The following is a 17954-nucleotide window of genomic DNA, read 5'->3' on the forward strand; positions in this document are numbered from 1 at the left end:
CCCCGGGCTCGGGTCTGCGTTCGGGCCTGGTTTCGGTGCCGGGAGCCCGGGCCGGGCCGCTGGGCCGGGAGCCCTCGCCTCAGGGGACACCGCAGGCGCCCCGGCCGCGCCCCAGCCGCCTCGCCGCCCGCGCTTTCCCGCGCCCGGCGCTGGGCCCGGCCTCGGTGCCAGGCCGCCCCTGCGACCCCCGGCCCCCGCGTCTCCATGGCCCCCGGCCCCTAGGCGCGGGGCCCCGGGCAGCGGCGAGCATGGTGGGCGTCCTGACCGTGGCGGCGGCGGCGGCGGCGGCGGCGGGGGACTACGAGATGAAGGTGAGAGGCGGGGGGCGACGCGCGGGGACGCTGCTCGACCCCTGACAGGGCTGGGGCTGCCGCGGGTCCCGACGCGCGCGGACGCCGCATCCCCGGGCGCCCACCGCGGGGGCCGGACCTCGGTGCTTTTACAGACTCGGCCGAGTCCTGTAGCTCCGGCCAGGCTTTCCCGGGAGGAGCCCTGGAAGCTGAGCCTTGGGGATGTTAAGTTCCCCGAATCCGGCCATCGATTTGTTCTGGGAAGTTTGTGGCTCGGATTGTCACTGCTGGCATCAAACCCGTTTTGTTGTTGTTGTTGTTTTTTAATTAAAAAAAAATTATTTCTCAGGGCTGTAGAGCTTAATATGCGATTCGGTTTTCAGCATGTCACTTTGTGCTCATTCTTTTCTTTAAAAAAATTTTTTTTTCATTAAAAAGGTATGATTTACAGAGTTACTGATATGTGCATTTCGGACAGACCATAATTCGGTGGTGTGCTCATCGTTTTTTTGATGATCATCAAGTTATAGTGGAATGCACAGAGCGTTCATAGTCAAGTGTCTTGTGTGTTTTTATTTTAGCTTTTGTTCGTAGGCCACACCAGTTGTGCTCAGCGGGGACATATATGATGCTGAGGATGGTGCCGAGGATGCTAGGCTCCAGTCTGGGTCGGGTTTAAGGCGCAGGTCTTACCGATCTCTCCAGCTTTGATACTGTCATAGTAAAGAGATTATAAATGCCTCTTTCGGGAGTAAGGTGCACCCTAGAGTACACAGTTGCGTTTTTAATACATTTTGTTGTTATTTTTTGGGGGCCACATCTGGTAGTGCTCAGGGCTTTCTCTTGCCAAGCCCCTTACCCAGTGTACTATCTCTTCGTTCCACTTTTATAATTTTTTTATTTTTGGCTTCTTGGGTCACACCCAGCAATGCTCAGGAGATACTCCTGGCTCTGCACTCAGGAAGCACTCCTGACAGTGCTGGAGGATCAAATGGGATACCGGGGATCGAATCCTGGTCGGCTGCATGCAAGGCAAATGCCCTACCTGCTGGACTATCTCTCTGGCCCCCAATATTTTATCTTGTTATCTCAAGCTAAAATTCTGATCTAAGCATACAAATGTCCTTGGAACCAGCCAAGATGTGTATTTTACTGGCACTGTATTTATTTATTTATTTATTTTTGTTTTTTGGAGGATGGTCACAACCAGGGGTACTCAGCATTCAAGAATTATTCCTGGCAGTGTTCTGAGAGCCATTTGGAATGCTAGGTAGTACCCTCTGTATTATCTTTCTGGTCCCTGGGACTTTTTTTATGGAGTAACTCCTGTTGGTGTGCTCATAGTTGTTACTTTGATACTGTCAAATTGAGGTTATGTTTACACAGATCTTGAAGTGTTTTTTTTTGTTTTGTTTTTGTTTTGTTTTCTTTTGTTTTGTCACATCCAGCAATTGTGGGGCTTATTCTGACTCTGCACTCAGGGATCACTGTGCTATTGCTCCAGGACCCACAGTTTTTGATTTGTTTTTATTTTTTATATATTTTTTTTGGGGGGGGTCACACGCAGCAGTGCCCTTCTCCTACTCCTGACTCCACACTCAGGGATCATTCTGGCAATACAAGTGCCTGACCCACTGTGCTTCATCTCCAACCCCACAGTTCTTGATTTTTATGTGATCAACCTATTCGTTACAGTTTCTGCTTTGGATGTGCTATCTAAAGAGACTATTTCATAGTAATGATACCTATTGGATATTATAAGGATATGAACCTTATACACATTCTTTTAGTTAATATCAACTCTGTTATTAGGTATTCTTGTTTTTTACTGATGAGAGAAAGTTAAAAAGTAAAATCAGAAAGCAGGGATATGGTTCAGTGGTAGAGCCCTTCCCCTGCATGGGTAAGGCCCTGAGCTGATCACTGGCACTGAAAAAACAGCTTCCCTCCATTTCGCTTCCCTCACCCCACTTCTCGGGCTGCATAGTATGAGGTTAAGACCCTTGCCTTGCATGCTGCCAACTCTGATTCAAATTCCCTGTATCACATATGGCCCCTGAGCAGTAGCAGGAGTGAATACTGAGCATGGAGCCAAGAGTAAGTTCTGAGCACCTCTGGGTATGGCCCAAAGCATCCGCTCCCCACCTCAAGAAAGGAACAAAAAAAGTTTTTGGGCCACACCTGGCTGTGCTCAGAAGTCACTCATGGCGGACTTTTGGGGGACCATATGAGGTCCAGGAGACAGAAACCTAGTTGACCATGTGCTAGCCAAATGCCCTGCCCTTCTGTACTGTCTCACTCACTCCGCTGATGGAACTTTTTGTAGCCAATAAGCTTTTTCCTTTCTCTCTCTCTCTCTCTCTCTCTCTCTCTCTCTCTCTATCTCTCTCTCTCTTTCTCTTTTAAGAGGGTGGTTTGGGCCTTACCTGGCCTCCTCAGGTTCCTTGCTTAGGGATCACTCCTGGGGTAGGCTTGGGGGACCATATAGATTGCTGGGAATTACTCAAGTTAGCTACCCTTCCTGCTGTACCCCCAATAAACTATACTGTAAGTTACTTATTTGTTACCAACAAAAATAGGACATTTTACCATACAGTACCATGATATTGCGAGGATAACAAGTAATATAGGAAACAAACATCTGATATTTTGTTTTTGTGGAGAGGGGCCCTCCATATATGCCTCCTACAGTACTCCCCACACACAGTTGGAGAGACCAGGCAGTGCCAGGGATCAAACCTGGGCCTATTACATGCAATGATGTTATCTGTTGTTTTTTGGGTGATGGGGGTGGGGAGGGGAGAGGATGGGCCACACCTGGTGATACATACGGACTTTCCTTGACTCTGCTCAGGAGATCCTTTGTGGTGCTCAGAATCAAACCAGTGTTGATTTCACGCAATGCAAGCACCTTAACTCCTGTACTATCTCTTTGGCCCCAGAGATTATTCATTATTCATTTTAATTCATTTTAATTGCAAAATAAAACCCTGCAAAGTTTTCATTTGTATTCTCCCTTCATAATTTGACTTTTGGTTTATTTTGCCTCCCAGGCATCAACCAAGGGATGTAGGAGAAGGATCTGAGGCCTTTCTGATGATTCTCAGTGGGTTGGAGGTTTTCATGCTGGGCTGCTTGCACCCTGCACTGTGGGGATAACCCGGGGCACCTAGGTTTTTCCCAGGGCGCTCCAGCCCATCCCCCCCAATGATAGGGAGATGATGTGATGTCATGTATTGAACCCAGTTGGATACATGTTAGGTCTGTACCCTAAGCACTATTTCTGACCTCCATAATAATTTCCACATGATCAGTACATTTTGGGATTCTAAGTAAGGGCCCCATACTTTGTGCTATCACTCTAGTCCCAGCTTCATATGCTTTTATGAAACTTGTTCATTAGAAATTTTCTGAGGTGGTTGATACTATTCAAAGATTGTCAAACATACTAGCAATACTTATAAAGATAGTGATCTTGGAAATTTTTATTGATGTGTAATGTTTAGAGTAAAGGATACGTAGTTTTTAGTGTGTCCTTTGATATGATATTGAAATTTCAATGTAAGTGAAACTTTTTTTTTTCTTTTTGGTATGTGGGGAGGTTTTTGGACCACTCCTGGAGGAGGTCAGAGATTATGTTTGATTCTACTCAGGGATTTACTCCTGACTCTTCTTGGGGGTCACTTCTGGCAGTGCTCAGGACCTTATGCATGCAGACCATGGTCAGCTGCATAAACTCTCCTCTCTCTCTTTCCCTTCCTTCCCTTTTCCTTCCTCTTCCCCTTCCCCTTCCCCTTTCCCCCTTTCCCTTTCCTTTTCCCTTTTGGGCCATACCCAGCAATGTTCAGGGGTTACTCCAGGTGGTGCTTGAGGGATCGTATGTGATGGCAGGAATTGAACGCAGGTCAGCTGCTTGCAAGGCAAGCACCTTAACCACTGTACTATCTCTCCACTGCCTCCTTTTCTTTCTAACACAGTAGTTCCTCTTTGCTTAGAATATCTTCCAAGACTTGAAACTGAATATAATACTATACCCTATATGGAATAAGCTTTTAACATACATTCACATAGATATTAAGGCTTAATTTATGGATTAGACATACTAAAAGACTAACCATGATCATAACAAAATAGAGCAATTACAGCAGTATAGTTTATAAAAGTCACATGACTATGCTCTCAAATTTTCATGTTGACTGAAATGTTTTTGAACAATTTTTGACCAGAGGTAACAGAAACCACAGAAAGCAAAACCTGTGAATCAGAGCCTGGTCCTGTCTGTTATGTTTGGTACCTGCAGGAACCTTAATTTTCTGTTCTCTCATCAAGTATTAATCCATGTTTAGCCTATGTCTGTCTGGTTTGTTTGGTTATTGGACGACATCCAGCAGTGTGCAGGGCTTACTTCTGTCTCTGTACTCAAGGGTCAGTCCTGGCAGGCTTGGGGGGCTACATGAGGTGTTGGGGATTGAACCCAGGTCAGCTGCATGGTTTATATGGTTGTATTTGAAATAAATGCCTTTTTTTCTTCTCTTAAATTCATAGGCATGCAAAAAGCGAAGGAAAGATGATGACACACTTTCCTGCAAAACAATTAGGGAATATTTATCACCAGTAGGAAAGTCTGGGGACAGGATTTTTTCTTCACCCAAATCCAGTAATATTCTGGATTATTTTAGAAAGTCTTCCCCTACAAATGAACAGACTCGATCAGCAAAAGAATGCAAGATAAATTCACACATAACATTGCCGGCTCACAGAGACAAAGATTTGAAAACACCTTTGGAAATGTTCTCAAATACAGAGTTTAAAAGGAGAAGAAAAAGAGTTCATCGGCAAAATGATATTCAACCTAAAAATGAATTGCCAATTGAAATCCTCAGCGATGATAGCACGGAAGGTAGTTTAAATCATGACTTTGTGGAAAGTAGTACTTCGGTGTGCCTGTATAACAAGCATGTAGAAGAACTTGCAGAATATGTTGCAGATATTCCAAACCAGTCAAGCACTTCAATCTCCAGAAGTTCTGAGAGTGTCAGTCCTAAAGAAAGGACCACAAAAAGTGCTTGCAAAAAATTGAGAAAAAGAAAGCACAAGGATATAATAGAGCTATCTGAAAGTTTCCTTGGGGCAGAGGGACTCGGTCTTAAGAAAAATGGTAAAGAGAGTGAACAGAGAATGCTTTCCCCGACTAAGGAAATTGACAGCACTGAAATTTATCTAAGCTCTGGTGATAATGTCACTGAAACGCCCCAATTCAATGAGAGGACCATAACTGTTTCCTATGAAGAATTTTTAAAAAGTCAGACAGAAATGCAAGAACATATACCAGATTCTACAGTGTCAACTTGTATCCATTCTGATGCCATTGAAGAGGCAGTCAAAAGTGGTTGTACAAATGATAGGGAAGCCTGTGAAATTTCCCAGCAAGTATGCTCTAAAACAGTAACTGTTCTTGCACAAGTTCACCCTGTTCCCCCAAAAAAGACAGGGAAAATACCTGCAATTTTCTTGAAGCAAAAGCAGTTGGAAATGGAAACTAGTCTGTCCGATCCTGAAAATGAACAGACAGTTCAGAAACGAAAATCTAATGTGGTTATCCGGGAGGAAGAATTAGAATTGGCAGTATTGGAAGCTGGAAGTTCTGAAGCTATGAAACCAAAATGTTCTCTAGAAGAAAGACAGCAGTTTATGAAAGCATTCAGGCAGCCAGGTTCAGATGCCCTTAAAAATGGAGGTAAAAAGACTGATAAGCAGAGAGAGCTCTGTGAAAAATCTTCAAGTGAGGACGGAGGGGACCATAATTCTAAAGTAATTATGGAAAATCCCAGTGTACAAATACTTTCAAATAATGACAGTTCACAGTCATACCCTGATAAAGGAAGTTTTTATAAGGAGAAGAGTAAAACACTGAAGAAAAAGAATAAGAAAATGTTTAATATTGCTACTGCTTCAGGTGAAAATAGAGAGGAAGAACTTCAAAAGAAAGAAACAACTTTTTTCTTTAAAGATGAGCAAAATCAAAATAGACTTAGAATGAGTTTAAGAAAAAAGAAAACAGAAGTTTCCCGAAACAGTGAAAGTCTTGCTGGCGAAGATAAAGCCAATGATAAACCTTTGAAGATGACTGCTTTCTGCAGCAATAAATCTATAAGAAGAACCAGCACACCAATTAAGGATAAGACAATACATTCTAAAGTTCAAACTGAAGATAGTTTGGTAAATTATTCCACTCCCAAATCAACCAGAAGAAGATCTTTGAGAAGTAGCAACATATCTGCAGTCCTTGGAGGTTCTGAAGATGAACGAGATGATAGTCCTGTGAAGGCTTCCACTCCCAAAGCAGCCAGCTTATCAGAAAAGCACAGCCTATATACAGCGGAACTAATAATGGTGTCCTCTGACTCAGAGAGCCCTATTAGGTAACCTTGTGTTTTTTGTGTCTAAAGTATTCTATTTAAGGAAGGAAAATAACTTCAAGCATTGGGGGGTATTTTTTGGGGGTAGGGAAAAGGAAATTGAAACATAATTGACAGCACTCAGGGATCACTCTTATTGATACTCAGGGATTAAACCAGGTTAGTGTCATGCAAGGCAAGCACTTTCTGTACTATCTTTCTAGCCCTAAAAGGTATGTTTTTTGTTGTTGTTGTTGTTGTTTTTTAATCTACAACACTGCTGATGCATTCCAAAAAGAAAACATTGCATTGGAGAGAACTTTGTGGGTTTCATCCCAGCTCTGCAAAAAAGAAAACAGGATTTTAAAATGCTGCTGTTTTATCACATTTAAGTTTTTGGGCCACACTGACAGTGGATACTCCTGGCTTAGTGCTTAGTTTTACTCCCAGTGGTGCTCGGGGGACCATGTGTTGCCAAAGATCGAACTCTGGCCTCCTGCATGTAAAACGTGCTCTGGCTATTGAGTTCATCTTTCTAGCCTCTCCATATTTAAAGACAAATGTTTTGAATTTGTTCATTCATTGAGTGCTGAGGATTAAACCCAAAGCCTCACACATGTAATGCAGGCATTTTACTAGTCATGTCCCAGTCTGTAGATGAAATTTATTTTGCTTTGGGCCAATATCCAGTAGTGCTCTACAGTTGCTTTCTGGTGGTGCACAGGGGGCCATCTGGTGTTGGGGATATTGAACCTGGGGCTTTAACATGTAAGTCTGCTCCAGCCCTTTGAGCTGTCTCCCTGGCCTTCCTAGATGAAATTGAGAGATTTTTACCTTTACTTGTTTGTTATGGTTCTGGAAATTGACTTCACGTATGCAAAGCAACTCTGCTGCTAAGTTACATACCAGCCTGAGTTCTAAACTCTTGTCACTATTTTATTTTTAATCTGTTTTTTTAGTTTGGGGGCCCCACCAGTGAAGCTCAGGGGTTACTCCTGGTTCTGCACTCAGGAATCTTATGGCAGTGCTCAGGTGACCATATGGGATGCTGGAGAACTTGGGTCGGTGGCAGCGGGACGAGCAAGTTGCCACTGTTTTCTTACTCTGGTTCTCTTCGTCAGTTTTTTTTTTAACTTACTCAGATTTATCTAAGGATAAGTTTGAAAAAAGAAAGACTTAAAGTTAAGAAAATGCAAACTTCATCTAAGATTAACATTTTTTTGTTTGTTTGTTTTTGGGTCACACCTGGAGATGCACAGGGGTTACTCCTGGCTCTGCACTCAGAAATTACCCCTGGAGGTACTCAGGGGACCATATGGGATGCTGGGAATCGAACCCAGGTCAGCCGCGTGCAAGGCAAACGCACTACCCGCTGTGCTATTGCTTCAGCCCCTCTTTTTTTTTTCTTTTTATCTTTTTGGGTCACACCCGGCAATGCCTAGGGGTTATTCCTGGCTCATGCACTCAGAAATTACCCCTGGCGGTGCTTGGGGGACCATATGGGATGCTGAGAATCGAACCCGGTCAGCTGTGTGCAAGGCAAACGCCCTATCCGCTGTGCTATCGCTCCAGCCTCCCCCCCCCTTTTTTTAAAAATAATGTAGTAGTAATTTTTAAAAATAATAATGTAGCTGTTTGTCAGTTTTAGTCCTAGGAGAAGTATTTTTTAAACAGGAATTTTGTATATTTGTTAAACAAGATAGTGCTGGAGAGCTAGCTTAAGGCACAAAGTCCAGATTCTATCCCTGGCTCTGCATGGTCCCCTGAGCACTGCTAGGTATGGTCCAAAGCCCAAAATCAATCAATCAATCAGGATGCAGATCAAGAGTAGAGCATATGCAGAGGTTCCGGGGTTGATTCCCCAGTGCTGCATGCCTCCTACCAACCAACATCACCAGTGAGAGCCTGGCGGTGGCTCCTGAGCATTACCAGTCTGAGCCCTGAGTCCCCTCATACTTCCCCCCCAACTCCTCAATCTTGGAACTGTTTTTTTTTCTTCTTTTTTTTTTTTGAGGGGGAAGGGCACACCCAATGATGCTCAGAACTTACACTGCACTGTGTGCTCAGGAATCACTCCTGGTGGTGTTTGGGGAACCATTGGGAATGTCAGGAATTGAACCCAAGTCAGCTGCATGCAAAACAAATGCCCTACTCACTGTACTATCTCTCCAGCCTCTAAAAAAAGTATTCTAACACCCCCTCCTGCCAGGACAGTGTTCAAACGGGGGTCCTGAAGCTACTGTGTAAGATTCTCATTGAGCTGTACCTGACAGCTCAGTGTGAGGGCCCTGTGGTGCTGGGGACCACCTGGGCCACCCTAGCCATGCTCAGGGCCACCTCTGACACACCTGTTCTTCAGAGGGCCTTGTGGTGCAGGAGCACGCCAATGTTAGTATCCTAAACCCTGTACTACCTCTCTGGCCCCTTAATTGAAGTTTTCTTTAAAAAAATTTTTTTTATTGGAGAAAGCAGCACACCCAGCTGTACACAGGACTTAATCCAGGCTCTATGCTCAGGGATCACTATTCCCCCCCACCCCCCTGTTTTTTGGGGTCACACCCAGCAATGCACAGGGATTCCTCCTGGGTCATGCACTCAGGAACTACTGGCAGCGCTCGGGGAACCATATGGGATGCTGAGAATCAAATCTGGGTTAGCCACGTGCAAGGCAAACGTCCTACCCACTGTGCTATCGCTCCAGCCCCTCAGGGATCATTCCTGAAGGAGTTTAGGGGACTATGTACTGTGCTGGGGTTCAAACGGAAATTGCCTTGAGCAGGGGAGTGCCCTACCTGTGATGCTAGAGTCATAGCATCACTCTAGCATCACAATTCTTTCTTTTTTTGGTGGGGACATATCTGTTATGCTTTAGGATCACTTTTGGTGAGCTCAGGACCACACGGGACACCAGGAATTGGTCAGCCCTGTGGAAGGCAAGCACCCTATTTGCTATACTATCTCTCCGGTTCCTAATTGAAATTCTTAAACATTATGACCATGAGTGTGTTTCTGAATATTCTCTTTTATTTTTTCAGAATGAAATTTACCAGAATTAGTACTCCAAAAAAATCTAAGAAAAGATCCAAGAAATCTGAAGCAACAGATGAAGATTTCACTTCTCAGACTAGAAAGGTAATTGATATGTAGAGAATTCTGTAGTGATTTTTGCTTTCCTAAAATACCAGCTACTGGTGTTGGAATTGATATTCAAGAGAATCACATATATCATCGATTGGGTGTCTTTTTAAAAAATTGTTTTTTAATTAAAGCACCACGATTTACAGTTTACAAAGTTATTCATTGTTGAGGTTTTTTTTAAAAAAAAAATTATTTTCCCTAAAAAGAATTTATTAAAATAGTTTAGCTAGAATAATCAATACAATTTTTGTAAGAGTTGAGATAATATCTGAAATTTAACTTTTCAAATAAATAGTTCAGGGAAAAGGAAAATTGACAAATGCTGAAATAAAATTTTATTTATTTATTTATTTATTTATTTTTTTCTTTTTGGGTCACACCTGGCGATACACAGGGGTTACTCCTGGCTCTGCACTCAGGAATTACTCTTGGCGGTGCTCAGGGGACCATATGGGATGCTGGGAATTGAACTCAGGTGGGCCGCATGCAAGGCAAACACCCTACCCACTGTGCTATTGCTCCAGCCCCCTTTGTTTTTTTTTATTATTATTGAAAAATATTTTATTTAATCACTGTGAGATAGACCATTACAAAGCTGTTCATGGGTTTCAGTCATACAATGATCCAACACCCATTCTTCCACCAGTTTACATTTCACACCACATCTTCCACTAGTGCACATATCTCCCATTTCCCTCCCACCATTCACCATCACCTCCGAGCCTGCCTGTATAGCAGGCACTTTTCCCCTTTCTCTCCTTTTGTGCATTATAGTTTGCAATACAGGTACTAAGAGGTCATCATGTTTGTTCAGGGCATTCAGTATTTTTATTGGGAAGGTAAGGCTGGAGTACCTTTTTTAAGTGGATGGTAGGTTGGGGTGTGGATGTGACTCCTGAGGCTTCCAGAAGTCTACAGAGAGGTATGGGGAGGTTGTCCATCCGGACCCTGAGAAATCCTGGAGATTTCTGTCACAAAATTCACATACCTGAATTTTCAGCAGATCATATCTCAATGAGGTCCATCCCGAGATGGTGGAGTCTGACTGAGGGCATGGTGGTGATTTCTTTGGTTTGTTTTTGCTTTTTCATTTTTTGGGTCATACCCAGTGACACTCAGGAGTTAGTTCTGTCTCTGTACTCTGGAACCACGCCTGGCAATGCTTGGGGGACCATATGGGATGCTGGGATCGAACCCAGATCGACCGCATACAAGGCAAATGACCTCTCCACTGTACTATTGCTCTGGGCCCTGATTTTGGATTGTTGAAGCAAGCAGCTGCCAGGGACTCTGTCTGGGTGGGCACCAGGCTGACCCGCCCCCTCCAATTTACCCTGCTTTGTTCAGCCTTGCATGGGTCCGTGACTAACTTCAGCTTTTGATCTCCTTCAAGATTTGTTTATGGTCTCTGAAGCAAGGCTGAGGGGCTGGAGCAGATAGCACAGTGGGTAGGGCGTTTGCCTTGCACGCAGCCGACCTGGGTTCGATTCTCAGCATCCCATATGGTCCCCCGGGCATCGCTAGGAGTAATTCCTGTGTGCGTGAGGCAGAAGTAACAGTAACACTTGTGCATCGCCAAGTGTGACCCAAAAAGAAAAAAAAAAAAAACTGAAGCAAGGTTGATAAATGAGCTTGTACAACTGAGCTGGAGATGGTTTGTGGGTGTGGCTCCCAGATACCTAACTTTTAGCCATTTAATTTCTCGGGAAACTGGTCCCCCGTTGTTGCAGTCAGGCTAGAGGCATAGTGGCAATTTTGAAGTATTAGGAAGTCTGAAGGCACCATCAGGCTGTGATCCACTTACCTCGCTGGTATAGGCTGACCTGCTGATGGCATCACATACACTCCCATGGTTGAGTTTTAGGTGTTCAGTATTAATAGCACCAATCCCACCACCAGTATCAACTTTCCTCCACCACTGTTCCCAGCTTTCCTCCCTTATCCCCCCACCTTTTTCCCCTCCTGACATGCTTGGTTTGTCAAGTTTGGTTGTTAAAGTTTGTTGACTCTGTGGTTTGGATATTTGGTTTTATCATTCCTTAACACCATCTTTGTACCTTAATCCCCTGACCTGGCTTCTCCATTGCTTCTCATCTGTCTCTCTTCCCCCTCTCCAGTCTTTCTTTCCTTCTCCCCTTTATATTATGGGGCCAAGTTTGATCTGGGTATCACCCCTTTAAAACATTGTATTCCCTCATCCAGTTACTCTAAACACCTCATATAAGTAATAGCATCCTTTGTCGATAGCACAGCGGGTAGGGCGTTCGCCTTACAAGCGGCCAACATGGCCAACCCGAGTTCGATTCCTCCACCCCTCTCGGAGAGCCCGGCAAGCTACCGAGAGTATTCGATATGCCAGACACAGTAACAACAAAGTCTCCAATGGAGACGTTACTGGGCCCGCTCGAGCAAATCGACGATCAACGGGAGGGCCTTTACCTTTACCTTTACCTTATCCTTTGTTTATCCTTTCCTTCTAGCTTATTTCATTTAACTATCTTCTGGTTCCATCCATGTTGCTGAAAATTGCATGATTTCATCGTTCCTTACAGTTGTATAGTATTCCATTGTGTATATATATACCACATCTTTATGATCCACTTACCTGTTGTTGGGCATCTAGGTTGATTCCAAATCTTAGCTATTTTACTGAGTGCTGCAGTGAATAATGGTGTGTATATGTTCTTCTCAATGAGTAGGGGTTTTGTTTTTTTTTTTGAGGGGGGATATTTTGCTTTCTGGGTCACATCCTGGCTCTTCACTCAGGAATTACTCCTGGTGTTGCTCGGGGGACCATATGGGATGCTGGGAATTGAACCTGGGTCGGCCACGTGCAAGGCAAATGTCCTATCCGCTGTGCTGTCACTCTAGCCCCTCAATGAGTGTTTTTTTGTCCTGGGAATAGATATTCAAAAGTGAAATTGCTGGGTCATATGGGAGCTTAATTTTGGAGGGTACTCAGTAAACTTAGATTGTGTATCTTAACTATAATATTATTTTTCACTTGCCTATTTTCTGGGCTGGAGCGATAGCACAGCGGGTAAGGCGTTTGCCTTGCAAGCGGCCAACATGGCCGACCCGAGTTCGATCCCTCCGCCCCTCTCGGAGAGCCCGGCAAGCTACCGAGAATATCTCACCTGCATGGCAAAGCCTGGCAAACTACCCGTGATGTATTCAATATGCCAAACACAGTAACAATTGTCACAATGGAGACGTTACTGGGCCCACTTGAGGAAATCGATGAACAATGGGAGGACAGTGACAGTGACCTATTTTCTGGTTTTGAACCATACCTGGCAGTATGTTTGGGAATTACTCCTGGTTATCCTAGGGCCATTTGATGCTGGGGATTGAGTCTGGGCTTCATTGCACGCAAAGCATGTACTCAGCATATTGAGCTCTCGGCCAAAAATATTTTACTAACTATTCTATTCCTCTAGTTTAATAAAATAGGAAGATATGAGATAAAAGCAATTTACAAGTATAGAAAAATAGAATAGATAAGAATATTTACAGCAGGTAGGGCGCTTGCCTTGTACACAACCAACCCAGATTTGATTTCTAGCATCTCCTATGGTCCCCCGAGCCCACCAGGAATAAACCCTGAACACAAAGCCAAGAATAAAAGTCTTGAACACTACCAGGTGTAGCCCAAAAACTGGGGTGGGGGGTGGGGGTGGAGAAAAACACTTAGAAAAGTAATTGAAAGAATAGTGAAAGATTTAGGCAATCTGATGCATACTTATGGGTCATAATTGAATTTGAATTTTATTCCTCTAAGTTGTAAATGTCTATAAATTAATTACTTCTATAAATGGCATCTCCCTTCTTTATATATGAGCAGTATGGTTTCATGGTATTTCATAGTAGTCTTGGCTTCTACCCACGACTTGCCAGCATCCCTAGTTAAGATGACCAAAAATGTGTCCAGACAGTCCAGATATCCCTTGGAAGGAAAAATATCATCCTTACTCAAAAACTACTGCTCTAAAGGGAGAGGAAAGGTAAAAGACTAGTTGCTTTTGCAAAATAAGCTGTTTGTTCCAAGGTGAGTAAGTATAGGTCTTGGAATTGAGAAAAAAAAAAAAAAACCACCAAGGTGATTCTGTGATAAATATGGGATGAAAACTGCTGTGGCAGAAAGTTGGTATCTCTTTTTTTTTTCCAGTTTTGGTTTTTGGGCCACACCCAACAATTGATGCTCAGGGGTTACTCCTGGCTCTGCACTCAGGAATCACTCATGGAGGTGCTTAGGGGATCATATGGAATGCCAGGGATTGAACATGGGTTGGCTGCATGCCAGGCAGGCACCTTCCCCACTGTATGATCTTTTTCTTTTCTTCCCACTTATAACAGCTGAAAGTTTTTGAGAGAAACTTTATTGCATGTTTTTTATTTTCACTGTCACTGTCCTCCCGTTGTTCATCAATTTGCTTGAGCGGGGCCAGAAACATTTTGAGACTTGTTAATGTGTTTGGCATATCCAATACGTCACGGGTAGCTTGCCAGGCTTTGCCGTGTGGGTGAGATACTCTCGGTAGCTTGCCGGGCTCTCCGAGAGGGGCAGAGGAATCGAACTTGGGTCAGCCATGTTGGCCACTTGCAAGGCAAACGCCTTACCCGCTGTGCTATCATTCTAGCCCTGGGGTTGTGGTGGCAACTGTGGGGTGGCGGGGCTCACCCACCCCATTCCGGGTTGTCCCAGATGAGACTCAATCTGGCACGGGGTCTGGAGGCATCTCTCTATTTGAAAATTTAGAAGTATTTTTTTACATATTTGTTTAGGTAAGCCTGGCTTCAAAAAATGTATCGAAAGCAAAACAACTGATTGAAAAAGCAAAAGCCTTACACAATAATAGATCAAAAGCTACTGAAGAAATAGTGACACCTGTAAGGCGTTCATCTAGACATCAAATGGTTCTTGAAAGGAAGAAATCATCAGAAACAGACGTAAGTATTTATTGGTATAAACTTTGGTAGTGCTGTTTGCAGTGCTTTATAACCTGTGTAGTGACAATGCAGAATTTTAAGGTAATCTGGGTGGTAAAGGAATATCATGATCAATTTTGCTGTAAATGTGTTGGGTTCGCTAATGTTTACAGAATACAGTCTGAATCCTTACCCAGTCATTCAAGTGCCTTCCTAGGCTGAGCCAGCTCTTCCCTTTCTTCAAAACAATGCCCTTCCTCATGTGCACAAGTACTCAGTTCCCCCCAGATTTCAGTTTTCCCAGCTTATAGTCTGATTTTTAAATGTCCATTCCAGGTTTTTTCTTTCCCTTTTTCTCTTTTCTTTTTTTGCAGAGGTTGGGAGGGGTGGTCACACCCAGCAGTGTTTGGGTTATTCCAGGCTTTGCCCTCAGGAATTACTCCTGGCGGTACTTGTAGGACTATGAGAGTGCCTCATGTGCATAAGTACTCAATTCCCCCCAGTTTCACTTTTTCCATCTTGTAGTCTGACCTTGAAAGATCATTCCAGCTGTCTCCTTTCCTTTCTTTTTTTTTTTTTTGAGGGGGGATCACACCTGCAGTGCTCAGGGTTACTCCTGGTTCTGCACTCAGGAATTACTCCTGTCGGTGCTCTGGGAACCGTATGGGATGCTAGAAATTGAACCTGGGTTGGCCATATGCAAGGCAAATGCCTTTCCTGCTCTACTGTTGCTATGACCCTTGAATGTACTTTTTAATCACATGAATTTGTATGTTATAATTATACACTACTGCCACACGAAAGTGTTTTCAGATCCGACTGGGAGATGTATAAAATTGGTAATATAATTATCTTGTCTGTGACGTCAGCACTAGAAATTTTTGAAACTGTATTGACAGTTGATACTGAACACTTTTTTTTTCTGCTTCTATTTTAGGACTCTGTAATAATAATAGAGTCAAGTCCTACTTCTTTAAAGCATCCTGAGGAAAATCAGAAGAAACTTCAGAATCTGAATGATGTGCTAGGAAAAAAACTTAAGGGTCCTAAAAGTATCCCTGGTAATTATATTTGATAGCTCTTATACCAAACACAGTAACAGCAAGTCTCATGATGGAGACGTCATTGGGCCCGCTCGAGCAAATCGATAAACAGCGGGAAGACAGTGCTACAGTGCAGCACTTATGATAAGCAATAGAATGTCTTAGGGGAGTAAACTGTTCTGAATACTTTTATTTATTTATTTATTTGATCATACCTGGCAGAACTCAAGGCTACTCCTGACTTGGTGCCTAGGGGCTACTCTCGCAGTGCTTGGAAGTCCATGGGGTGCCAGGAATTTAACCTGGAGCTCCCACTCGCAAAGTATGAACTCCAGCCCTTGGTGCCATCTCCGTGACCACTCAGTAGCCTTATTTGAATCTCTTGTTCTATGAAATGTAAACTTTCAACTTTGTTACATATTTTAATAAGTAAAGTAAGTCTATTTTAATGAGTAAAATAATGTTACGAATAGTTTTACAAAGAGTAATTGCCTATTTTAAGTTTTTACTCCTAGTTAAGTCAGTGTTACCAAATAAGACTTATCAAAATTATCTGCATATATATTTTTAAAAACCAGTAAGGTTTGGAGAGATAGTTCTGGAATTAAGGTGCTTACCTTGCATGTGGTCAGCGTCAGTTTGGTCTCTGGCGCTTCAGGTGATCCCTTGAGCACTGCCAGATATGGTCTAGACTCCCCCACCTGCAAAATAAAACAAACAAAACCCCAACAACAAAACTTTCCATCTTTCTCTAAACATCTTGTCTAAGAATTTCCAGAGCTGTAGGAATCTAGTTTAAAAATGTTCTCTGAGAGATTCTGGTATTGAAATAACTGATATTGTTATTGAAAGATGGAGAGTGCAGAGGCTGGAGCGCTTTGTATGTAATTCCAGGTTTGATTCCCAGCACCCCACAGTCCTCTAAGTACTCTCAGGAGTGGCCTTGAACATTGCCCACCCCCTCCAAAAAAAAAAAGACAGACCGAATTATTCGATAGAAAGTGTTTCAATTAAAAGGGATTTGGTTTTTTGTTTGTTTTGAGGCCATACATAGTTATGCCCAGGGCTTACTCCTGGTTCTGCACTCCCGGATTACCTCTGTCAGGCTCCAGGAGCCATATAGGGTATCAGGGATCAAATCTAGATCAGCCTTAGCTGCTGTGCTATCTCTCTGGCCTTCCAAAGTTTGTTCAAATTTATTTGTTTCCTGGGGTCATCTCTCAGGATATGTTCAGGGGGCTCCAGGGCTACTCCTAGTGATTCTCAATACTCAGGAGCTACCCCTGGTGGTTGCCTGTGTTGCTCCCTACTTTGCACAGGGGCCATGTGCTAAAGTTTGAATCTGGATAGAACTTATACATGCAAGGCGTGCACTCCTGACCCCTGAGCTATCTCCTCTGGCCCCCAAGAATCTTTATTTAAAAAATGTAATTGTGGGGGTTGGAGTGATAGCACAGCAGGTAGGGCATTTGCCTTGCATGTGGCCGACCTGGGTTCAATTCCCAGCATCCCATATGGTCCCCTGAGCACCGCCAGGAGTAACTCCTGAGTGCATGAGCCAGGAGTAACCCCTGTGCATTGCCAGGTGTGACCCAAAAAGCAAAAAAACCAAAAAAACTAAAAAATGTAATTTTGAAAGTAAGTACAATGAAGATGATAAACATTGATACTAACTTATATGCTTATTTTTCTAAGGAAAAATGAAAGTTGCTCCTTTATTTGTAACCAGGAAGTCTCAAAAAACAGCTGATCCTGTTCTTGGTTTTGATGAAAACAGGTCAGTCCAATATAGATACTTAAATGCCAAAGAGTTTTATTGAATGTATATTCTCCTTAGATGTTTACTTTGATAAGATGGTGCATAAATTATGTGAAGCTTCAAAAGTCCATTTTAAAGATGATATTGATAATGTATAATTGCAGCTTGAAGATATTGATCTTTTCCAAACATTTTCTGCTATCTCTGGACAAAATAGTTGGAAAAATTAGCAAACAAAAATAACAAAAAGTGAGGCTGGAGCAATAGCACAGTGGGTAGGGCGTTTGCCTTGCACGCAGCCGACCCGGGTTCAATTCCCAGCATCCCATATGGTCCCCTGAGCACCGCCAGGGGTAATTCCTGAGCGCAGAGCCAGGAGTGGCCCCTGTGCATTGCC

General features: G+C 43.4%; 1 protein-coding gene across 1 annotated transcript in view; it reads left to right on the top strand.

The window, feature by feature from the left end:
• The first annotated feature begins 248 nt into the window (after positions 1–248).
• The window catches only part of ATAD5 (ATPase family AAA domain containing 5), a 46886-nt gene continuing 29180 nt past the window's right edge, over positions 249–17954 (top strand). Inside the window, exons 1-6 of the mRNA XM_056126513.1 lie at positions 249–311; positions 4836–6712; positions 9724–9820; positions 14612–14776; positions 15693–15816; positions 17494–17575. Coding sequence (XP_055982488.1) covers positions 249–311; positions 4836–6712; positions 9724–9820; positions 14612–14776; positions 15693–15816; positions 17494–17575 — 2408 coding nt within the window. The remainder of the gene's footprint in view (positions 312–4835; positions 6713–9723; positions 9821–14611; positions 14777–15692; positions 15817–17493; positions 17576–17954) is intronic.

This window comes from Sorex fumeus, unplaced genomic scaffold (assembly GCF_029834395.1).
Source record: "Sorex fumeus unplaced genomic scaffold, SorFum_2.1 ptg000063l, whole genome shotgun sequence".
Taxonomy (NCBI): domain Eukaryota; kingdom Metazoa; phylum Chordata; class Mammalia; order Eulipotyphla; family Soricidae; genus Sorex; species Sorex fumeus.